General features: G+C 40.4%; 3 protein-coding genes across 21 annotated transcripts in view; 1 reads left to right on the top strand and 2 right to left on the bottom strand.

Annotated features, from left to right (window-relative positions):
* Positions 1 to 1,597, bottom strand: part of ZDHHC23 (zDHHC palmitoyltransferase 23) — a 14,990-nt gene extending 13,393 nt beyond the window's left edge. For 6 of the 13 annotated variants that reach the window (XR_614291.5, XM_078352146.1, XM_008982428.5 and 3 more), the window contains exons 1-2: positions 1,018 to 1,597; positions 523 to 796 (exon numbers count right to left, since the gene is read on the bottom strand). Coding sequence is in view for 12 of the 13 variants with exons in the window: in XM_078352146.1 (XP_078208272.1) it covers positions 523 to 683 (161 nt within the window). In the remaining variant the exon portion in view is untranslated. Of the gene's footprint in view, positions 1 to 522; positions 837 to 1,017 lie in introns of those variants that run through there. The other 7 variants (XM_078352148.1, XM_078352147.1, XM_035274138.3 and 4 more) reach the window with 7 other exon arrangements.
* LOC144579607 (uncharacterized) lies at positions 974 to 21,223 on the top strand. 2 transcript variants are annotated; one of them, XM_078352149.1, is made up of 4 exons: positions 974 to 1,997; positions 4,774 to 4,874; positions 13,077 to 13,200; positions 19,065 to 21,223. In XM_078352149.1, exons 1-2 carry the CDS (start codon positions 1,172 to 1,174, stop codon positions 4,797 to 4,799), a joined length of 852 nt encoding a protein of 283 aa, XP_078208275.1. In that variant the 5' UTR covers positions 974 to 1,171; the 3' UTR covers positions 4,800 to 4,874; positions 13,077 to 13,200; positions 19,065 to 21,223. The 2 variants fall into 2 exon arrangements, with proteins under 2 accessions (XP_078208275.1, XP_078208276.1); XM_078352150.1 differs by lacking the exons at positions 13,077 to 13,200; positions 19,065 to 21,223 and adding an exon at positions 8,215 to 8,351.
* Positions 2,758 to 21,872, bottom strand: part of GRAMD1C (GRAM domain containing 1C) — a 111,300-nt gene continuing 92,185 nt past the window's right edge. For all 6 annotated transcript variants that reach the window (XM_035274132.3, XM_035274131.3, XM_078352140.1 and 3 more), the window contains 8 exons: positions 18,689 to 18,807; positions 15,819 to 15,961; positions 14,940 to 15,043; positions 13,088 to 13,264; positions 11,746 to 11,803; positions 9,328 to 9,438; positions 8,986 to 9,091; positions 2,758 to 4,134 (listed from right to left, as the gene is read on the bottom strand). In XM_035274132.3, the coding sequence (XP_035130023.2) occupies positions 4,054 to 4,134; positions 8,986 to 9,091; positions 9,328 to 9,438; positions 11,746 to 11,803; positions 13,088 to 13,264; positions 14,940 to 15,043; positions 15,819 to 15,961; positions 18,689 to 18,807 (899 nt within the window). In that variant the 3' untranslated portion in view covers positions 2,758 to 4,053. The remainder of the gene's footprint in view (positions 4,135 to 8,985; positions 9,092 to 9,327; positions 9,439 to 11,745; positions 11,804 to 13,087; positions 13,265 to 14,939; positions 15,044 to 15,818; positions 15,962 to 18,688; positions 18,808 to 21,872) is intronic.

Here is a 21,872-nt window from a genome sequence, read left to right on the forward strand (position 1 = left end):
AGCCACGCAGAAAACTGTGAATCCAGGGGAGGCACAGGCCTTCTGGCTGGAGTTCCTCCTCAGAAACAAGGGCAAGACCAGTACTAACAGCAGGAAAATGATCTTTCAACCCACAAGGCCCTCTGTGGGCCAGTCCCAAGGATTCAGTCTCTAAACACTGAGACCTCTGAGAAGGTGGGAACTTTTTGGAACTAAAATGTTCATTTTAAACTTACAGATTCTGCTGGCTTGCATTTTATTTTATATTAACTTGCCTACTATCCCTTTAAACTGCCTGTTCTCTCCCTCATCTCTCTTTAAACGAAAAATAATATTCTATAAAACAGAGCAGGCAGCTGTGCACTACTGCGTAATCCATCTTTATAAAATCCTCACACCTGACATAGAAGCCAATTCTGATTTTAGATGCTTGAAAATAGAATCAAGAGCAAATTCTAGCATTCTGGGTGGCTAGGCTGAAAGTACACATGGCAGTTGTCAGAAGGGCGACGGGGCCAGCATCAAGAAATGCTCTGTTCTTACCGATCACACCCTTCATCCAGATCTTGACAATCACACAAACAAGCAGCCACGTGGTTCTTTTCCCCATTCCGGTCTATGTACTCGCAGCAGCACAGGGGCTCCAATTCAGGTTCTTCGGTTTTCTTTTTCTTCACAGGCTTCATACTGCCCTTGTGTGTCATGATTTGCACCTGTCACCATGGGGCGTAAGAAGCCCTCAGAAGGTAAAGGTGGAAAGAAAACAACGTACACCTTGTAAACACGTCCACGCCTCTCTCTCCTTAACCTCCAACGCCTGAGCAATCAAAAATGAGAAGAAAGGGGGAGGGGGTCCCGTTTTCATCAGGCTTTTGTGGCTCCGCTCGGCCACACAGGGGACTCCAGGGTTCTTGGAGCTCCGAGCTGCCTTCACCACCCCTTCCCAGCCAGGGCAGGCGCCGTCTGGGCACCAGCCGTTCCTATGGCGACAGCCGACTACGCGTCCGGGACAGCCGAGGCGCGGGCGGTTGCGCTCACCTGCGGGTGCAGACTGGTAGGGCCGAGCGGTCTCCGCTCCAAGCCTGGGCGCTGGTGGTAACTCAGCCTCCGGAATGCAAAGAGAGGCGAAGCATATGCCCGCCGGCACCGGCGGACGCACTCGGCGGCTGGGGCCGGGGACCCGGCTCCGGGAATGCCACCAGGCTCCCGGGCAGGGCTCAGGGGTCGCCGTCCAGCCCAGCTGGTTCGGCCCCGTGCGGGGTGCGCCTCTACCGCCCCCGCCAATCCGGAGGACGTGGGCGGGCCTCGCGCGCCACCCCGCCGGGAGAATGACCTTGGAAGGGAAGTTACCTGCCCTCTGGCCGGAGGTGCAACTGCAACCAAAGAGGCGGAGGGGAGATGGGTCGGCTTCTCCGGAGGCACAGACGCGTCTCCCAATCTCCGCTACGTGGAGCCCCGGGCGTGCCGGCAGGAGTCTCGGGGACCGGGCTCCGCTTGGCCGCGCCCTCACTACAGCCGCCCACCTGTGACCACAGTCCGCCGCGGCCCCGGCGGCGCGCCCGCCTCCCCGCGCCGTCCCAGCCGCCCCTCCGCCCGCCGGCTCGGTGCCGCCAAGTCCGCGCGCGCTTCCGGGTGCCCCGCCCCCGGCGCCGGGGATCCCCGCCTGCCCGCACGTGCGCCACCCGCCCCTCCACGGAGCCCGTGGGCGAGACTCCTCCTCCTGGCCCGCGGCCCTGGCGCCCGGAAGGGGAGAATCGGCTCCCGCGAGCGCGTCCTGGAAGCAGGGGCAGGAGGCGGGTTCCGCACCTCCGGCCAGCCCCGCCCCACCCCGCCCCAGAGGCGGCAGCCCGGCCCCGCCGGTGCCTGCGGGCGGCGAGTCGTTGGGAACCGGCTCCGGAGCCCCGGGGTGCGGGCGAGGTGCGGAGACGGAAATACGGGAAACCGGGGAAGCCGGAGGATTTCCGAACTACGTGAGATCGTGTGGCGGCCAGCCTTCATTCAGACGCCGGCAACAGGCGGTGGGGGAGCTCTCCAACCGCAAAATGTTCTCCAAGAACCTCCCCCAATTTCGCTGACCTTCTCTTAAAGGCCCATCACGGCCGCCTGTTCTGTTCATTTAGCAACCTGTTCATTTTCATGATTTCTGGCTAGTAGCCTTTGCATTAGACCAGCAGGCCTCGCTAGTACTTTTGTTCCAGTCGCCTGCGTATTTGAGATGAAACTGTCCTGAGATGAGAGTTCTCTTTGGGTTTTATTATTGCACAAAATTTCTTTAAAGAGTGTAGGCCCATGTACTCGTTTCACTACGGCGGGCTTTCTGGTTTTGTTTTTAAGTAGAAAAACTACAACTGAGAAAGTTTGTATTTTATTAATATGCAATTTACATAACAGGCTCCAATTTTATTAATTGAATTCTGCATCCGTACGAATTTAGCCTTAATTTATAAAGCAACTTACTTTGGTAATCTTGCTTGAGGTATGTTATAAAGTACAACTTTTAAAGAAACATCACAAAAACCTTGTCGATCATTTTTGTGACTTTGAGAAATGTCACAAAACAGAGAAAGCTTCAAGTTTATGATCCACTCATTCATGCTCACAGGCAGACACTACATAAATCCTTACCAGAACAAAGCAAACCCAGGTAGGTTCACTGATACTCCCAGGTTACCTTAGTTGGAATTCACCCAGAGAAACCCATTTTCCCTCTAATGGAGTCAGTGAATACTTTCATTCTCTACAGGAGTCTCAAAAATGACTTTAACAAGGCCATGCAGCTTTGGTGAGTCTGGAGAAAAATGAAACATTTAATTAAAGGCACTAGTTGTTCAAACAGTAATAATATACATACATTATACATTTATGAAACAGTAAGAATATATATACATTTTTATATGTATAGCTTTTTCCCCAGAGAAAGGACTTAAGAGACAAAACAGTAAAACACTTCAACTTTCCCTAACTCTTGAAAAAATACCTGATTTCAAGTCAGTTTACAAAGTTCTTATTTTAATGAGCCCATGGCATTGAGACAAAATTTTCAATAATGCATAACAACTTATTATGAAAAAGGCAAAGCTTCTATCTGAGTTACAACTTCAGTCAGTACACTTGTATTGGGAAATACGTGCCCCAGAACTTTTTATTAAAGAGCTAAAGTTTGTGTCTGGCTTCTAATTTACCAACCAAAATAAGTAACACACATACATAAAGAATGAAGCCATACATGGTTACTGAAAATACACAAATTATCTTCAACCAGAGGAGTCACTTCGACCATGAAAGACTGCTAAGCTTAAGCCTGTCTTAGTTCAAGTATGCATTTGATGTGTCACTAAATGCCCAGATGTTAACACAACCTTCTGGTTTTGAAAACTCAGAGGATGGTTCTTCCTTTTGACTGCTGGTATCCTACATAAGGAGGCAAGATAATCCCACCTCTAATAGCTACCTTAAGGAAAAAAAAACAACTCTTCATAAAGATACAAAAAGATACAACATGGCAGAAGACCCTTTCAGATAATCATCATCAATATGCAGAGTCAAAAAGTTTGACTATTAAATTTGCATGCTGAATAAATGAAGACATTATAATATTTACAATACACAAATGTGGAAATGTTATGATATATGCCTGAAAATAGATCCTTTAAAATCAGTAGTGACTTAAAGGTTTCTTCTTATATTGTCTTCTTTGTCCTCTTGGACTTACCTCAGTTATGAAAGCAGCCTATTGGACATATACTGATTCTGTGCTAACAAAGCATCAAACTTCAAACCTCACTGTAGAAATGAGACCATACCATGCAGCTCAGGGTGTGCCATTTTCTTTTTGTATCAGAAAAATTCAGTTCTACAACATATTTCACGGTTCAGTAGAGAAATTCACAGCTTAAAACTATAAGAAGTGAAAGGATGGATTCTTAAGGCCAGCAGAGACTAATTATCATAAATGTTACTGAAAGAAATGTTTGTATTAGAAATCTCAATATGACAAAATCCTTCATCCTCTAGTTTTCTTCCAGGTATTTCTTACAGTTCCAAGTATCTCTGCGGTTTTAGTCCTTCAGATCACTAGCTTTCAACAGCCATGCCAGTCTTATTCTTATTTAGTAGATCAAATGTTTTCTGAAGCATAATGAGTGAGCTCTTCAGCTGTAAACAAAATTTTCAAAATCAGATTAATTTTTCTAATCAGATTAGAAAATTTCTAATTTTGATGCCCAGAATTTACAGTGACACTTAATATAGTTTTGTTTATTCTGATGCCCAAATAACACCTTAATTAAGAAATGCCTGATTCTTTAGGATATCTATCCGTATGATTGCTATACAGTTCTTCCCATTTGCTGGAGACTATACTTCTCCTACTACTGCATAATCTACCTCCCAAGAGTCCATTAATCAAATTAAGCAAAGTGACAGACTTGTTTTCCTGAATGGTTTCTGAAGTTGCAGCGGTCTCCTCACGATCCCCTAAACAACTCAAGTTTTGCTTCAGTGCCTTTGCATGCCCTTATCCTCATGTTCTTCACCTATCTAAAACTTACTCATAATCACTCTTCCTGTAGTTTTCCCCAATCTTTCTGCCCCTAAACTCTCAAAGCATTGTCCTTACAACTTAACACTTTGACACCGAATTTTGTAACTTTTGTTGTTAAAATACACTTGGACATCTCATTTCTCTAAGAAAATCTCTGGGAGGTGATTAGGTCATGAGGACTCTTATGAGTGGATTCGTGCCCTTACAGAAGGGCTTCAGGGAACTAACTAGGCCCCTTTTTTGTCCTTCAGTCCCCCTGCCATGTGTGAACATGTAGACGGCGCCATATATGTGGACACCAAACCTGCCAGCACCTTAATCTTGGATTCCTCAGCTTCCAGAACAGTGAGCAGTAAGTTTCTGTTCTTTACAGATTACCCAGTCTCTGGGATTTTGTTATAGCAGCATAAATGGACTAAGACAGGAGTCATTGTAACATGTGGTTATTTAAAGTTAGGGGCATGAATAAGATCACCTGAAGGGAGAATAACAGAGAAAGGAAGAGAATCTAACACAAGCCCTGGAGCATTTGGGCTAGGAAGATGTCAGGCAGAGAAGATGTTTTTATTTTTATTTATTTATTTATGTATTTATTTTTGAGACAGGTCTCACTCTGTTGCCTAGGCTGGAGTGCAGTGGTGCGATCTTGGCTCACTGCAACTTCCACCTCCCGGGTTCAAGCAGTTCTCCTGCCTCAGCCTCACAAGTAGCTGGGACTACATGTGCATGCCACCACGCCCAGCTAATTTTTTGTATTTTAGTAGAGACAGGGTTTCACCGTGTTGCCCAGGCTGGCCTTGAACCCCTGAGCTCAGACCATCCACCCACCCCACCTTGGCCTCCCAAAGTGCTAGGATTACAAGTGTGAGCCACCACACCCATCAAAGGAGATGTTTTTAAGTAGCAAAATTTAGTATTACATTTTTCTAAGTGGGAGAAGCCAGTCTCTAAAGACCACATATTATATTATTCCATTTAGATGACATGCCCAGAATAGGCACACCCATAGTAATGGAAAGTAGATCAGTGAGTGCCAGGAGTCAAGGGGAGTGAGGGCTGGGAAGTAACTGCTAATGTGTACAGGTTTTCTTGTGAGTTTATGAAAATGCTCTGGAATTAGATAGTGATGATGGTTGCCCAACCTTATGAAGAAAAAATTTTATTGTATGTGAATTGTATCACAATAAGATTCTTTTAATGGCTTTAAAGAAAGCATGATTAGATACATTTCAAGAAAGAAATGTTTTGCTCTGTCAATACTGACACTGTAGGATGAAAACTGAAAAAAGGTACATTCTTTTTATAAGCCAGATGTCACTGGGGGCCTTAGCTCAAGCAATATTAGTTGAGGGAACCATGGAGGAAGAACACCAGGCAGGAGAGAGTTGAGGAGTTAAGAGGGGAATAAATATGCACATCCAACTTTGCTCCTTTAACCCCACTAATAAAGATATTTTTTAAAAGGCATAAAGCTATAAGGGCAAGGAGATCGGAAAAGGAGAAAACAGCTATGCAACTTGGGAAACTGGAAAGCAGATGGAAGACTTAGCAGGCCTGGAAAAGCTGAATCCTAAAGTAATGGTAGGAAAGGCTGAGAACCAACCAAAGTAACCCAAAGAATCCTCAAAAGGCTCAGGTGTTGATGACCAGGAATCTCTGGAAGTGAGAATAAAGAGGAAGGGCCAAAAGAAGGATCCTACGAAACTCTTGATATCTGACCTTTCCTACTACCCAGGCAGAAGTCTGGAATTTTATTTTCTGTACAGGATACAACAGAGGGTCTCTGGCTGCCAAGGCATTGTTAAGGATAGCAGTACATACTAGAAACAAGGATAATACATGAAAATGTATATACTGAATCCTGACACCATCCTTTCTGCCTTTCCTTCCCCTATCCCTCTTCTGCTCAGTTCTTAAAATGCTGCAGTCAGCCTTAAATCCACCAGGTGGGAGACTAGAGGAGTCTTCTCTGTAGAAACTGACCAGAGGTCCTGATAATCAGGATTTCTCGGCCAAGAGCCCAGCCAGATAGACAGAGAAGTTTGGGGTACACCAGCCCAATCCATATGTTCAGAGCTTGGGATCCACACAAGAAGGTAACCAAGGGTCACCAAACACTAACAAAATTCTCTAACCTTAAAGACAGAAAATAAAATTGGGGTGGGAGGGAGGAGATCTTCATGGAAAATTAGAATGCCAGAAGAAGATTTTAAAAAAATGTAACAATAATATCTTCAGAGAGATAAAGATATTGTAGCCATTAAAAAATAATAATTATAGCTGGGCACAGTGGCTCATGCCTGCAATCCCAACACTTTGGGAGGCCAAGGCAGACAGCTGTTGAGCCCAGGAGTTTGAGACCAGCCTGGGCAACATGGCAAAACTTTGTCTCTACAAAAACTGCAAAAATTAGCTGGGCATGGTGGCTCATGCCTGTAGTCCCAGCTACGGGAGGGTGAGGTAGGAGGTTTGCTTGAGCCAAGAAGGTTAAGGCTGTAGTGAGCCATGTTCATGCCACTGCACTCCAGCTGGGTGACAGAGTGAGACTGAGTGAGTCTCAAAAAAATGAAACTAAAAAAGATGGCCAGGTGCAGTGGCTCCTGCCTGTAATCTTAACATTTTGGGAGGCTGAGGTGGGCAGATCACCTAAGATCAGGAGTTGCAGACCAGCCTGGCCGACATGGTGAAACCGCATCTCTACTAAAAATACAAAACTTAGCCAGGCACAGTAGCACACATCTGAAACCCCAGCTACTCAGGAGGCTGAGACGGGAGAATCACTTGAACCTGGGAGGTAGAAGTTGCAGTGAGCTGAGATTGCACCACTATACTCCAGACTGGGTGACAGAGCGAGATTCCCCCACCACCCCCCACCAAAAAAAAAAAAAAAGAGAGAGAGATTGCAACACTACAAAGAAAAGAAATCATTCAGAAAAATAATCTCTTTGAAATTGAAAATTTATTAGCAAAAACTGAAAATCTCAATAGAATAATGTGAAGATAAAGTTGATAAAATTTCCCAGAAGTGGAACAAAAAGACTAAGAGATAGAAAAAAAAGGTAAGAATATTACACAACCATCCAATAGAAGCCTGACATCTCAATATCAGGAGTTGTAGAAAGTCAAGAAAGAGAAAACGAGGGGAGGAAATCATCAACTATATGACTCAAGAAATTTTCCAGAACTGTAGGCCTAAGTTTCCAGATTAAAAAATCAAGAGTGGCCGGGCACGGTGGCTCACGCCTGTAATCCCAGCACTTTGGGAGGCCAAGGCGGGTGGATCACGAGGTCAAGAGATCGAGACCAACCTGGTCAACATGGTGAAACCCTGTCTTTACTAAAATTACAAAAAATTAGCTGGGCATGGTGGCGCGTGCCTGTAATCCCGGCTACTCAGGAGGCTAAGGCAGGAGAATTGCCTGAACCCAGGAAGTGGAGGTTGTGGTGAGCCGAGATCGCGCCATTGCACTCCAGCCTGGGTAACAAGAGCAAAACTCCGTCTCAAAAAAAAAAAAAAATCAAGATTGATAAAAAGCCTTAGAATTCTCAATAGCAATACTGGAAACAAAAGACAATGAAGCAATGCCTTCAAAGTTTTAGCCAAACCATTTGTAAGCAAGAGAAAAGGTAGAATGAGAAATTTTCAGTGAGGTGAACTCTTAAAATATTTACCTCCAAATTCTCTTTCTCAGGAAGCTACTGTTGGATATGCTCTATTAAAAGGAGGAAGTAAACTAAGAAAGGATAACACAGGATACAGGAAACAGAAGACACAGACAACAGGAACCCAGGATGATAGCTGTGCACCAGGCGTAGAGGGCCAGCGGACCTGACTGGAGCCATCAGAAGGCCTCATCAATGGAATGCCTATGTGAATAAAGATTCTGAGAGGATATTTATAAGCAGAAAATTGGGGGATTAAATGCCTGTAAATACTAGTAAAAATAATTGGCAATAGTGGTAAAACTACTAGTAAGATAATTATGGCACATTTTATATAGTTGAATCTTATGCAGCTGTTAAGGGGGAGTGATTTATATATTGAGATGCAAGTATCTCCAAGATATATGGTTAACAGATAAATGTAAAATAATGGACAGTGTATATAATAGCTACCATTCCGATAAAAAGAGCTTAATATTAGGCATCAAATTTTATTCAGAAGGATCAATAAAAATGAAGTAGATGTATACATGCTGATATGGAAACATCTTCAGAATATATTACTAATTGAAAAAAGAGGATATACAACAGTGTATATTATATCCTCCTATTTTCTAACTAAATAAATAAACAAAAGTGACTACATAGTAAACATAATACCCTTGCTTAATAGGGACTGGCAGGGGTAGCTGCCTCTAGCAGGGGGATTTCTTCAATGATAGTAGGGTAGATATTCTCTCATAAGCAGAAGAGCAGCTGACTCATACTGGGATGCAGGTGCGAAGCATAGAGTTGCCTACCTTTTCAAGCATCACTATGGAGTCTCGGAGCACTCCCTTTAAACGCTGGGCCTGATCTTTATTCGTTTGAGTATTTTCTGCTCCTGACACCATTTCAGAGGCTAAACTGAAAGAAAAATATCGTCTTCAAAATCGAGTTTCTGATCTTTTTTCTGTTTCCAGAAATCATCAGAGCCCCATAAACTTGCAAACAAAACCCAAAATTAAACAAACAAAAAACAGGCTGTTTATGGCTTCAGGACAGTTAGCAGACCTTAAGCTCTGAAACCGAAATTAAATTTTCTGCAACTAAAGAATTATTGAAATAATGTGGTGAATACAGGTCAGAAGAAAAAGACTTACTTTAAAGATTTCTCTTCTTGGAGGTGGAGACGGTAAAAGGACTGAGCAGCATGTTCTATCTTTGACAGCTTCAGAAACAGTGTCACGTTCAACAAAACTAGTAACAACACACTAGGCAGAGCAAATTATATCCGGTTAAACCACACTTTTCCAGACCTAAGCATTGCTAATGCAGAATATACATGCAAAGGGTTAAAAATGAGTATTGTCTAGACAGTTTTCCAGTTGGTATTATTTAAATCAATTATCCCTATTTTATTATATGAAATAATTACTGTTAAGTATTAAGTGGAGATTGAGGGAAAAGATGGAAGGAAATTAGAGTGACAATACAAGTCCTCGAATAACCCTAACTCACAGGTTTGGGTTGTCTTTGACATCTCCCCGCTCTGCTAGGAATCCTAGTCAGTGCTGATGTGAGACCACCAGCTTAGAAATCTACCAGATCAGCCGGGCGCGGTGGCTCACGTCTATAATCCCAGCACTTTGGGAGGCCGAGGTGGGTGGATCACGAGGTCAAGAGATCGAGACCATCCTGGTCAACAAGTGAAACCCCATCTCTACTAAAAATACAAAAATTAGCTGGGCATGGTGGTGTGCACCTGTAGTCCCAGCTACTCGGGTGGCTGAGGCAGGAGAATTGCTTGAACCCAGAAGGCGGAGTTTGCGGTGAGCCGAGATCATGCCATTGCACTCCAGTCTGGGTAACAACAGTAGCGAAACTCCGTCTCCAAAAAAAAAGAAAAAAAGAAATCTACCAGATCAGCTTTTAGGATCTATTTTGGGTGCCTTTGGCTCAGGCAATTATACACCCATAATGCTGCCTTTCAAAAAAGGAAATGAAGATCAATATGTAGCTGATCTCAGGTATAGTATGATGTACCTCTTATTCCCAGTGGAAGCCAGCAAAAAAATAAAATTGCCATTCAGCAAAAATTATTCTAGTTCAACTTGGACAAAGGAAGTATCCAGTCCCAAATATGCATTAATGGTGTCATATATAAAATGTTACATGCTAAATGAACTTAATGGAATGGTTTTCACAGCAGCCTCTTTTTTTTTTTTGAGAGGGAGTCTCACTCTGTCACCCAGGCTGCAGTGCAGTGGTGCAATCTTGGCTCACTGCAACCTCCACCTCCCAGATTCAAGCAATTCTCTGCCTCAGCCTCCCGAATAGCTGGGATTACAGACACCCACCACCACACCCAACTTATTTTTGTATTTTTAGTAGAGATGGGATTTCACCATCTTGGCCAACCTGGTCTTGAACTCCTGACCTCGCAATCCACCCGCCTCAGCCTCTCAAAGTGCTGGGATTACAAGTGTGAGCCACAGCACCCAGCCTTCACAGCAGCCTTTCGAGTGAATGGTTACATACCTTATAAATATACATGCAAATATATAGGTGGCATCATATCTCTCTACTTTTTCATTAAAATATTGATTTGCCCTTATTCACTTTTACCCATCAAGATTTTTTTCAAGGAAAAGATAATAGGAAAATCCAATCTTTGAAATTATTATGGCATTGAAATAGTATAGAGATTAATATTCCAACTTTTGAGTAAACATTTTCTATGAAGTAATGCAAAAGAACACTGATAATATTTGCTATTCAGAACTGTCATAGAAAACTGATTTAAGCAGAGCATATAAAATCTTCCATAAAACCCAAAGGAACAAAAAACATCTTCTATGTTCTAAAATCTATAATTAGGGGGAAAAAAAGCTAATATTGAAGCTCCAATCCAAAAAATTATCACCTAGAATATATCACTAAGTCACAACCAATTCAATTAAATCTATCAGAGTGCCTCAAGATACATATAGAGCCATGTAAATATTAATATTCTAAATATGACTGGCTGAGTGGATTCAGACACTGTCCCGGTATTTTTCACCATGTAATGCTTATATCACTTGCATCAGAATAACCTTGGGTATATGTTTTCAAATACTAATTCCTGATGCCTACTCAAGAGCTACTGAATCAATCTCTCAGACAAGGGTCAAGAAATCTGCATTTTAGCAAGCACCCTAAGCAATTCTTAGGTACAGCAGATTTACATAAGACCCATATAAAATAGTGTTAACTGGATTTCCCCAGCATGTATATATAAATATTTCCTTTAAATTTATGAAACTGTCCATAAAAACCGATGACTGTAGAAATTAATCAGATTAACTAATAAAAACATTTGTTGAATGAGTACTTTGTATTTTCTCAAATTTACCAGTTCTGAAAAATCATATATAAAGCTGTAATTCTGAAACCTATAAAATTGCTACTTTTATAGGCCAGCATTAGTCAAATAATGGCAATTTCTATGCAATAACGTACAAATACATTCAAATTTTTTTGGAAACTAAAGATAAATGCAGACGCAAGCAAAATAAGCATTCACAACACATACTTACAAAATACTCATCACCACAATAATAGTGATGTTATAGTTTTCCATTTCCTCTTTCTTTCCTGTAGGTCACAAGAAAAAGGCTGCATTAGAATGAGAATTGTGATTACAACTGACAAAAATTTAATACTCATTTGAAAAGAACTGAAAAAGAAATTTTTAAAAGTTATTTGTAAAGACAACGTGATTTTGGGCAAATTTCCTGCACCCCTTTTTAAAATTTCTGACATCCTGAGTAATATGAAACAAATCTACAAAGAGAAAACTTATGGCAGTCCTTAAAATTTGTCCTATATTGCAAATCACTTTACTCTGCAATTAAATAAGCAATTCAATACAACATGCTTGATAGCTAAGAAACTAATATCAATAAGCAAATGTCTCTGCAAATAATATTTAACTGGCCTTACATAGAATGCTTCCCTCCTTAAAAACAAAACATTGTAATCTATTGTTACCCAAACTTTTAAATTTCAAAATTAAAGAGGCATTAATCTTAAATAGTAGATAAACATATTCTCACAAAGATACAAGCCTCAACAGAAGATCTGATAATGTAAAAGGATGAGAAGTTATGACAGGTTTATACCTCTGAAAGGAAGGGTGTTACAGTTATTAAATGTAAGATGTGTTCAAAATTGAGAATGGAAATAATAAAAGTCAAATTTTATCTTGCAGTTTTGCTGGGCTGGCCCTGACAGTATATAAGGATTAAGAGAGCAGTACACTCAAACACAGAAATAGAATGTTTATAAATGCTAGGCAGCAAATAAATGAGCAAAGTGGTTCTGAAGTTGGCAGAGTTGTGATTGTGGTGGGTGCTGTGGCAAGCTGGGGCACATTCAATCTAACAAGGCAGCTACTACTATGCTCCAACCAACTGCACCCATGAAGGGATTTGGGTGCTGGGCTGTCAGATTGAGTTGTTATATGAAAAGGTTCAATTTTAGCCAGATATGGTGGTGCTAACCTATAGTCTCAGCTGCTCGGGAGGCTGAGGAAGGAGGTTTGCTTGAGCCTAGGAGCTCGAGATTACAGGGAGCCATGATTGTGCCACTTACAACATGGGTAACAGCAAGACCCTATCTTAAAAATAAAATAAAATTAAAAAAAAAACATTTAATGTCCAATTTTTAAAATGCTACATGGGCCAAATAAAATATATCAGTTACATGCTTGCCATTTTGCAACCGCTCCTTTATACTTAGATATTAGTTATCTTTAAGGAACACAGAGTTTGAGAAACATTATCAATATAAGAGGAAAGACTTACAAACAAGAGGCACATTCTGCTTCATATAACTAAAGTAAAAACCTTTCATCTCTGTTTACCAGGTGACAACTACCTGTAATATCATCTATGGCACCTAAGCCCGCATCTCCAGAGGAATGCTGAGAAGAAGGTTTAGGAACCGTTTCTGCTGTTCGGTTGAATGTTCGCCTTCTCCTTCGTAGGCCAGTAAGTTTCCCAGGGTCTTCAATGGCCTGATTTAATATAGATTCTTCAATTAACAAATCTGATTCTAAGAAAAAAAAAAAGAATATTTAAATACTGGGGAAAGCTCCTCAACTATAAGATACAAGGTTTTTTGGTGGTTATTTTTGTTCATTTGTTTAAGCCTTGATAATTTTCTTTAACAAATTCCTTAGGTTCTTATGGCCTAGATTCAAATCTTACACTTAATGAAAAGCTTTAGAGAGCACAATGACCCCATAAAGAGGTTTCATTATTCCAGGAAGAATGTGTATTAATAAATGATAGGATCATCAGAGCAAATTTGCCATGTGCTATGTTATTAATGTATTAATGCATATTAATGTAATGACTTCAGCTATGGAAACAACAGGCTACCCACTTACACTAGATCATAAGAAAGATTTCCGAAACAGATTATGGTACTTGTCCACCTTACAGGAGGGAGTAGCATATGCTAGTTCTAATTTTCAGTGAGGGTCTGCAAGAAAGGAAACACTAGCAAAGAAAATCTGCAAACAACCTAAAAACCTCATTTTTGTCATTTGTTTCAACTTTTTCCTCTGCCAGATTTTTTTTATTAGAAACTTATTCAGTGGCCAAACTAATATTTCAGTCATTTTCTCTGCTCTTGATGAATAATTTAATAATGAAATAGACAAAGAAGAAAGTCAAGGAAAATTATCACGAAACTAGATGATAAGCCTTAAATTACCTTGAGTTGACTGACCACCAGCTTTTCTTCAACTAAACTTAAATTATGCTCATGTATGTGTGTGTGCATATATACACACACATACTTACATATACACACATGTGTGTATATATATTTATCAATGTATATGTTAAGAAATATCCAAACAGAGCCACTGTATCGTTTTCCCCAGTCAGCCTCTAGTACCCACCTCCACCAAATCCATACATGTACGTACTGCCATTGCCAAGTTGGCCTGCATAAGCGCAGGAAAGCTACATCTGATAAGGGAGGTGGCCCCAAGATCTCCCCAGAGCTTACTCCTTAGTTCCTTACAGAGGCAAAGGGATATAATAGCTCTTAACTGTGTGATCTTGATAAAAGTCAGCCTCTCTATGTTTCATTTTCCTCTTTTAGTAAAATGAAAAATAATAATTGTACCTACATGCCAGAGTTGTTCTGAGTATGAAATGAGTTAATATTTGTGAAGCACATAGAACTTTATTATATATGTCTGACATATAATAAGCGTTATATATGGCCTGGCGTGGTGGCTCATGCCTGTAATCCCAGCACTTTGGGAGGCCGAGGAAGACGAGACCAGCCTGGCCAATATGTTGAAGCCCCATCTCTACTAAAAATGAAAAATTAGCTGGGTGTGGTGGTGCACGCCTGTAGTTCCAGCTACTTGGGAGGTTGAGGCAGGAGAATCACTTGAACCTGGGAGGCGGAGGTTGCAGTGAGCAGAGATCGCACCACTGCACTCCAGCCTGGATGACAAAGGGAGCCTCTGTCTCTAAATAAATAAATAAATAAATCAGCACTATATAAGTATTTGTTTGACCAATGAAAATTAAGAGTTTTGAAATTCCTTAAGTGGCAGAGCAAGTGGAACAGTGGGAACCACCTTAGCAGGAGTCGTCCCGGCATCATTAACCAGTTTCCTGTTATGAATCCAAATGAAAAGCCAACCTATTTTGTTAATAAATGCCATATTCACAAAAATAGATAAATAAAAAAATTTACAAACCAAGCTGTTTGAAATAGTCTTCCAAAGAACTCCAGGAATTCTTCTCAATTAAAGATTTGACAAGGCCCCATGGTTGTTTTCTGTATTTCAAGTCTGTGGAAACTCTAACAGAATAAGAAGGAAAGAATATTTATTTGAAGAGCAGACTTTAGTTATATTCATGTTATAATTAAATGTAAGATTGTATTCAGTGGAAAGTCAAAAGGATTCAAAGTCATTAATATTATTTAAAAATGTATTCATGGATAACTTTTATATAAAAAATTAATGTGTGCTGCTAATAATTTCATCACATTTTCCTCCTAAGTACTTGCCATTTTACTTATTTCCTTTCTCAAGCCCTGAATTTTCCTTATCTAAATAGCAATAAAGGCTCCAAATGTCTACTAAATTTTCTAAATTCCTTGTATAAAAAATCTCTAGTGGTCATACACTAGGTGAAAACAACTGCATTAACCCCACTTGGCCACATACATGATGGCCCATCACTCTCTGTAATGCACCAACAATTCTCATTTCCTGCTGCAGCAGAGCCAATAACTGCTCACTGTGCACTCCCCCAAAACTCCCAGCCCCTTTGCCGTTAAACAAGGTCACAAGACTGCTTCTGGTCAATGGATTGTGAACACAGTTCTACAGCTTTCTCTTCCTGTGGTAGCTGAACGACACATAGTCTGGATCATGTAGCTCCGGATGTCAAAGCCTTCATCAAGCGGGGGCCTTAGCTAAGAAGCCCCACTTCTTTGCTCATCACTGTTGGAAATTTAATTTTAGCAAGAAATAAAATTGTTGTATAAAGCTACTACTAAGAATTCAGGATGAATAAATTACCAGGGCATAATCTGGCCTGTCCTAACATACTCGTTTACTGCAGCTCACCTGAGCCTGCATTTCTGTTTTGAAGATCGGATGATACAGTATCTGTTCACGGTATAGAAGTAATCGTGGTAGGGGACATCATGTGTCAGTACTTCTGAATCTACCAAATAAAATTGTGCTTCCCGACTTTCTTTATACAGTGTCTGCCAAAATAAGATTAAAAAATGTTTGTATGTGTATGGTTAATATATGAATCTTCTTGCCAATTTAGAACATGTATACTAGGATTCCTTCTCAAAAATTGCAAAAGACATGAGAAACCTATATACGAAGCTAGAAAAACCTACATGCTGACTCTGTTGTCTATAAATTGAGAAAAAGAGGGCCGGGTGTGGTGGCTTCTGCCTGTAATCCCAGCGCTTTGGGTGGCCGAAGTAGGAGAATTGCTTGAGGTCAGGAATTCAAGACCAGCCTGGCCAATATAAAAACACCCAGCTTCTACCAAAAAAAATTTTTTTAAATAAAAAATCAGGCCAGACACAGTGGCTCACGCCTGTAATCCTAGCACTTTGGGAAGCCGATTTGGGTGGATCACTTGTGGCCAGGAGTTAAAGACCAGCCTGGCCAACATGGCAAAACTCCATCTCTACTAAAAATACAAAAATTAGTTGAGTGTGGTGGTGCATGCCTGTAATCCCAGCTACTCGGGGGAAGCTGAGGCAAGAGAATCACTTGAACCCAGGAGACAGAGATTTCAGTGAGCCGAGATCGCCCCACTGTGCTCCAGCCTGGGAGACACAGCAAGACTCTGTCTCAAAAGAAAACAAAATTAGCTGGGCTTGATGGCACATGCCTTTAGTCCCAGCTATTTGAGAGAATGAAGTGGGAAGATCACTTTAGCCCAGGAGTTTGAGGCTGCAGTGATTTGTGGTTGCACCACTGCACTCCAGCCTGAGCAACAGAGTGAGACCATGTCTCTTAAAGAGAAGCAGACAGGGACTTAACAGAATCTGTATTCGCTGCCTCTCTGTTGTTTATTTCATTGTCAAGTTAATTTTTTCTTTTAGGCATGAGGACAAACCATATAATCTCTTATGTGTTTTATAAGTTTATAGAGTTTTATGTGTTCCCGTTAGCTGAACAATTCAAAAATCGATTGAATTAAGTAAGGACCCCACCTCAAAATTAATCAAATCTCAACAAAACCACCTTTCACCAAAAAAGTCAAGGAGGGCAGTAAACAAATAAAACACTGCTTTTCCTAAACAGGATTTTAAATGGTCATTGGCCAAACCCTTCTTATTTTAACCATAACTTTACTACCTATCCTCTAAGGTAGGGCAGAGGAGGGGTGCAGGTTTCCAAAGTTTTCGAAGACTCCCCAATACCAAAATACCAAACTTTTCTTAAGTTTGACAATGTTTTAATAATTTTTTTGGCCAGGCGAGGTGGCTCATGCCTGTAATCTCAGCACTTTGGGAGGCCAAGGCAGGTGGATCACAAGTTCAAGAGATCAAGACCATCTTGGCCAACATAGTGAAACCTCATCTCTACTAAAAATACAAAAATTAGCTGGGCATGGTGGCATGCACCTGTAGTCCCAGCTACTCAGGAGGATGAGGCAGGAGAATCGCTTGAACCCCGGAGGTGGAGGTTGCAGTGAGCTGAGATTGCACCACTGCACTCTAGCCTGGGCAACAGAACAAGATTCTGAGTCAAAAAATAATAATAATTTTTTAAAGGTATGGAAATACATTCTTTTTAATGCTAATGGACAAAACCACAAGAGCACAACAGGTTCAGACGTTAAGAGATGTTTTCAGACTACCTGCAAATCATATACTGCAACACAAATTGATTAAAACACACACTCCACTGTATGACAGTACCCCTCTGGTCACAGAAGTGGAGCATTAAATAGCTCGTACATTATTTAATTTCAAAAACTCAATCTCTTCCCATGTGTCAAAGCAGGAATCTAGTTATTTGGCCCTAACTCTTGACACAATTCTGTACACTAGATTTCAGTAGTGTTCCCCTTTCTTCCTTCCTTCCTCCCTTCCTCCCTTTTTTCCCTTTCTTCCCTCTCTCTCTCTTTCTTTCTTTATTTCTTCTTTTTGACAGGGTCTAGCTCTGTTGCCTAGGCTGGAGTACAGTGGCTAGATCACAGCTCACTGTAACCTCAAACTCCTGGGCTCAAGTGATCCTCCTGCCTCAGCCTCCCAAGTAGGTAGGACTACAGGCACGCACCACCATGCCTGGTTAATTTTACTTTTTGTAAAGACAAAGTGCCACTGCATTGCGCAGTCTGATCTCAAACTCCTGGTCTCAAGTGATCCTCCCATCTGGGCCTCTCAAAGCACTAGTATTTCAGGGATGAGCCACCACAACTGGCCTGGTATTCTTTTAAAAAAATCATTTACAATGAAACATTCTGAACACATGAAAGAGTAGAAATGAAGCAACACTAACTTCTGCCCAGTTTTGCTTCCTTTGTCCTCCCTCCATATTCCCTGCCTCTACCACCAATGCTCTGCCTGGTTAGATGACTTTTAAAGGAAATCTTAGACATCAATATCACGTCATCCGTAAATACTTCACTATATCACTTTATAGATTCTTCCATATATCTCTTTTAAAATAAATATTATTTTCTTTAAAACACAGCTGAATACCATTACTATACATAAAAAAAGGAACAATTCCTGAAATCTCATAAATACCTTCTAACAATTGGTTTGTTTGAATTAGGAGTGGGTGGATATGACTCACATGCCTTTTAAGTCTCTTTTAACCTGTAAACTCTTTTAACCTCCCTTTTTTCTTGCCATTTGTTTATTGAAATTGTCTTGTAAAGTGTTGAACTAGAATAGGCGTCTTCTCTCTTTCCCCACACATGACTCTTCTGAATGCTGACAAAGCAGACGTACCTGCTTTTCAGTGGCAGCAGTGCATTTTCCAGTAAGTGGATTATTAAGGACTATAGTATAGGTCATGGTTCTCAGCTGATCACCTCCAAGTTCTGCAGTCCAAGGGGTAGACACTACATCTAACCACAGCAAACACAAAATGAGTTAGTTCTAGAAATTTGAACAGTATGACTTTAAATGAAATCAAAGGAGTTTTTGAATTATTAAAATGTATATTTTTGACTAGTGCTAACTTCCTTATAACTGGGTGTTGTAAGTTTAACATTAAAGAAAAGAGAGTTTAAATGTTAAGTACTCTCCTTAAATATGGCATATTCCCCATCTCTGATCCATTTATTTCTAAATTGTTTATTAATATCCTTTTCCCTTTCATTAGATGATGAAATTAAAAGTTGTTTCATCTGCAAGCTTCTTTTTAAAGCCCACGGTATCTATGAAGAGAAGTAACGATGCCAGCCTTATCAGAGATGGAACAACACTTCAATATTCCCATCCTTGAGGGCAAAACTTTAAAAGATATTTGTCATTGTGAAACAATATAACCTTGACATCAACTTTCATAGAAATTATGTCAACGTTATGAGAAATCATGTAATGTCAGTGGCTTGTCTGCTAAAATCTTCAGTCAAGGTAAGAAAATGGAACATAAATAATTATATGAGCTGTATTAAGAAAACTCTAAGATCATATCTCTATGTTTATGGTAAGATCTGATAAAAATTTTCTTTTATTTGCTTAGGGACAATATAGTGATTAAATACACAATTGAACAGAAATATAATTCTAGAACACAGTGAAGGCCATTTCATGGAAGCCAAAAATTTTAAAAAGTATTAACAAAAGCAATACAAACTCTATTCAAAGACATGGCTATATCACCTAATGCCCTAGCACAAATTGACTGGGGCAAATACCAGTATGTTTGATTGCTATTTACCAACATCTTAAAGCATAGCAGCCTTTATCTAACCCCATTATACTCATCGACAGAAGGAAGTGGGGCTTTAGAATACAGCCAATTTTACTCAACTTCTTTTATGCCGCTAGATCTGAGGATATAATGAGGGATCCTGAAATTCCCTTTTGAGTATCTGGCAAAATCTTATAACTAAATTTAAAAGACACAATCATAAACCCTAGAGTCTATCATCCAGGATCTGCTGTAAATAATTTATTTAGGTATATATAAAAGAAGACACACAACTACTTCTAAAATACTTTTCAGAAGATTACTTTGGTCACATGTCAGCCTGTTTCAGGAAAATTATACAAACAATCCATTGTTAATCAGAAATAGAATTTAAAGATGTCATTTAATTCTGCTGTTAAAACTGCATGCTACTCAATGAAGCAACTGTCAATAAGGATAAAAGAAAAGTATTTGTCTTCCTATGAATGTTACCATTGTATTTTTGCCATTGTTACCAGTTACTCAATGTTACTGAGTACTACTTACTCAGTAAATAGACCAGTACTCAGTCTACTTACTGAGTATTGCTTACCAGAACATCACCTAATTAACATCATCTCGGAATTGTCAATCCTCCAATACCTAAGTGAAGCTTATCATAATATAAAAAATATGAATGAATGGTAAGAAAAATAGCTACAGTACACAAAAGGATATATAAACCATTTTGATATATTGATCCAAAATAATAAAGGGCAGGAATTGCAGAATTTTAAGAATCCTTTGATGTAATAAAGTTTTAAAACTGGTGAACCTTCATGCTCATTAGATAGCTATTATAAACAATAAGTGTTGGAAGGATGTGGAGAAATTGGAAACTTTGTCCATTGCTTATAGAAATGTAAAACAGTACAGTCACTGTGGAAAATAGTATGGCCACTCCTCAAAAATTTAACGATTGAATTACTATATGATGCAGCAATTCCACTTCTAGGTATATGCCCAAAAGAACTGGAAGCAGAGACTTGAACAGACAGTTGCACATCAATGTTCATGGTGGCATTATTTACAATAGCTAACATGTGTAAACAACCCAAATGTCATTAATGGATGAATGGATAAACAAAATGTGGTACATACATGCAATGCAGTATTATTCAGCCTTAAAAAAAGGAATAAAATTCTGATACATGCCACAACATGGATGAACCTTGAAGGCATTATGCTAAGTGTATTAAGACTGTCACAGAAGGACAAACATTGTATTATTCCACTTATACAAAGCACCTAGAATAGTCAGATTCACGGAGACAGAAAATAAAATGATGATCATCAAGAATTGGAAGAAATGGAGAGTCACTGTTTAATTGGTATAGCATTTCAGTTTGGAAAGATGAAAAAGTTCTGAAGATGGATAACGGCAATGGTTGCACAATAATGTGAATGTACTTAATGCCACTGAACCATCCACTTCAAAATGGCTAAATGCTAAATTTTATCTTATGTGCGTTTTGCCATAATTTAAAAATTGATTAATCTAGGCAAGTGGATATGGATGTTATTACACTACTCATGCATTTTTTCTGAAGCTTTACATATTTTTAAATATAAAATGTTGGGTAAAATAATTTAAAACTGAGCTTTAATTAAAAATAGAGTAAGGGGTTTGGGTCAAGATGGTGAACTAGAAGCTGCTCTCACAGACAGGAAACAAAAGGGCTGGTGAACACTGACCCTACTAGCTAATCATCTAAGAAACCATGTCAGAATCCATCCAGGCAGCAAGGGGACACAGAGGGCAGAGGAGCAAAGCTGGGCAGCAGCCCATCTGGGATCAGCACGGAGCCAGGAAAAGCTCCTCAGTATGAGAAAGGATGAGTGAGAGCTCCCTGGGGGATTGTACACAGGGACCCATGCAAGACTGGTAATGGGAGAATTCTCCTGGTTCCTTGGGCCCCACTCTACACTTCTAAACTGCGTCAGAGAGCCACCCAGAGTTTCTGCGGCAACAACTCTCAAGTCCATGGGGACTTCTATAGGCCTTGGACCCTGGAACAGAATGACACCAGTACCATATCCCCAGTAAAGGCTACGGTCCTGCCTGGGAGCAGAAAGATTGCTTCACTCCGCTGTGCTAGCCTTCAGCCCAACAGTCCTACTTCTGCCTGAACTCAGCTGGCAGCCACAGCTTCCTGTTGCCCCAGGAAACACCCTGACAGCAGGGTAGGTGACTCCCACTCACCCCTGCTACTGGTAGCTAGACAGGCCATGCCT

The sequence above is a fragment of the Callithrix jacchus genome, chromosome 15 (genome assembly GCF_049354715.1).
Source record: "Callithrix jacchus isolate 240 chromosome 15, calJac240_pri, whole genome shotgun sequence".
Lineage (NCBI taxonomy): Eukaryota > Metazoa > Chordata > Mammalia > Primates > Cebidae > Callithrix > Callithrix jacchus.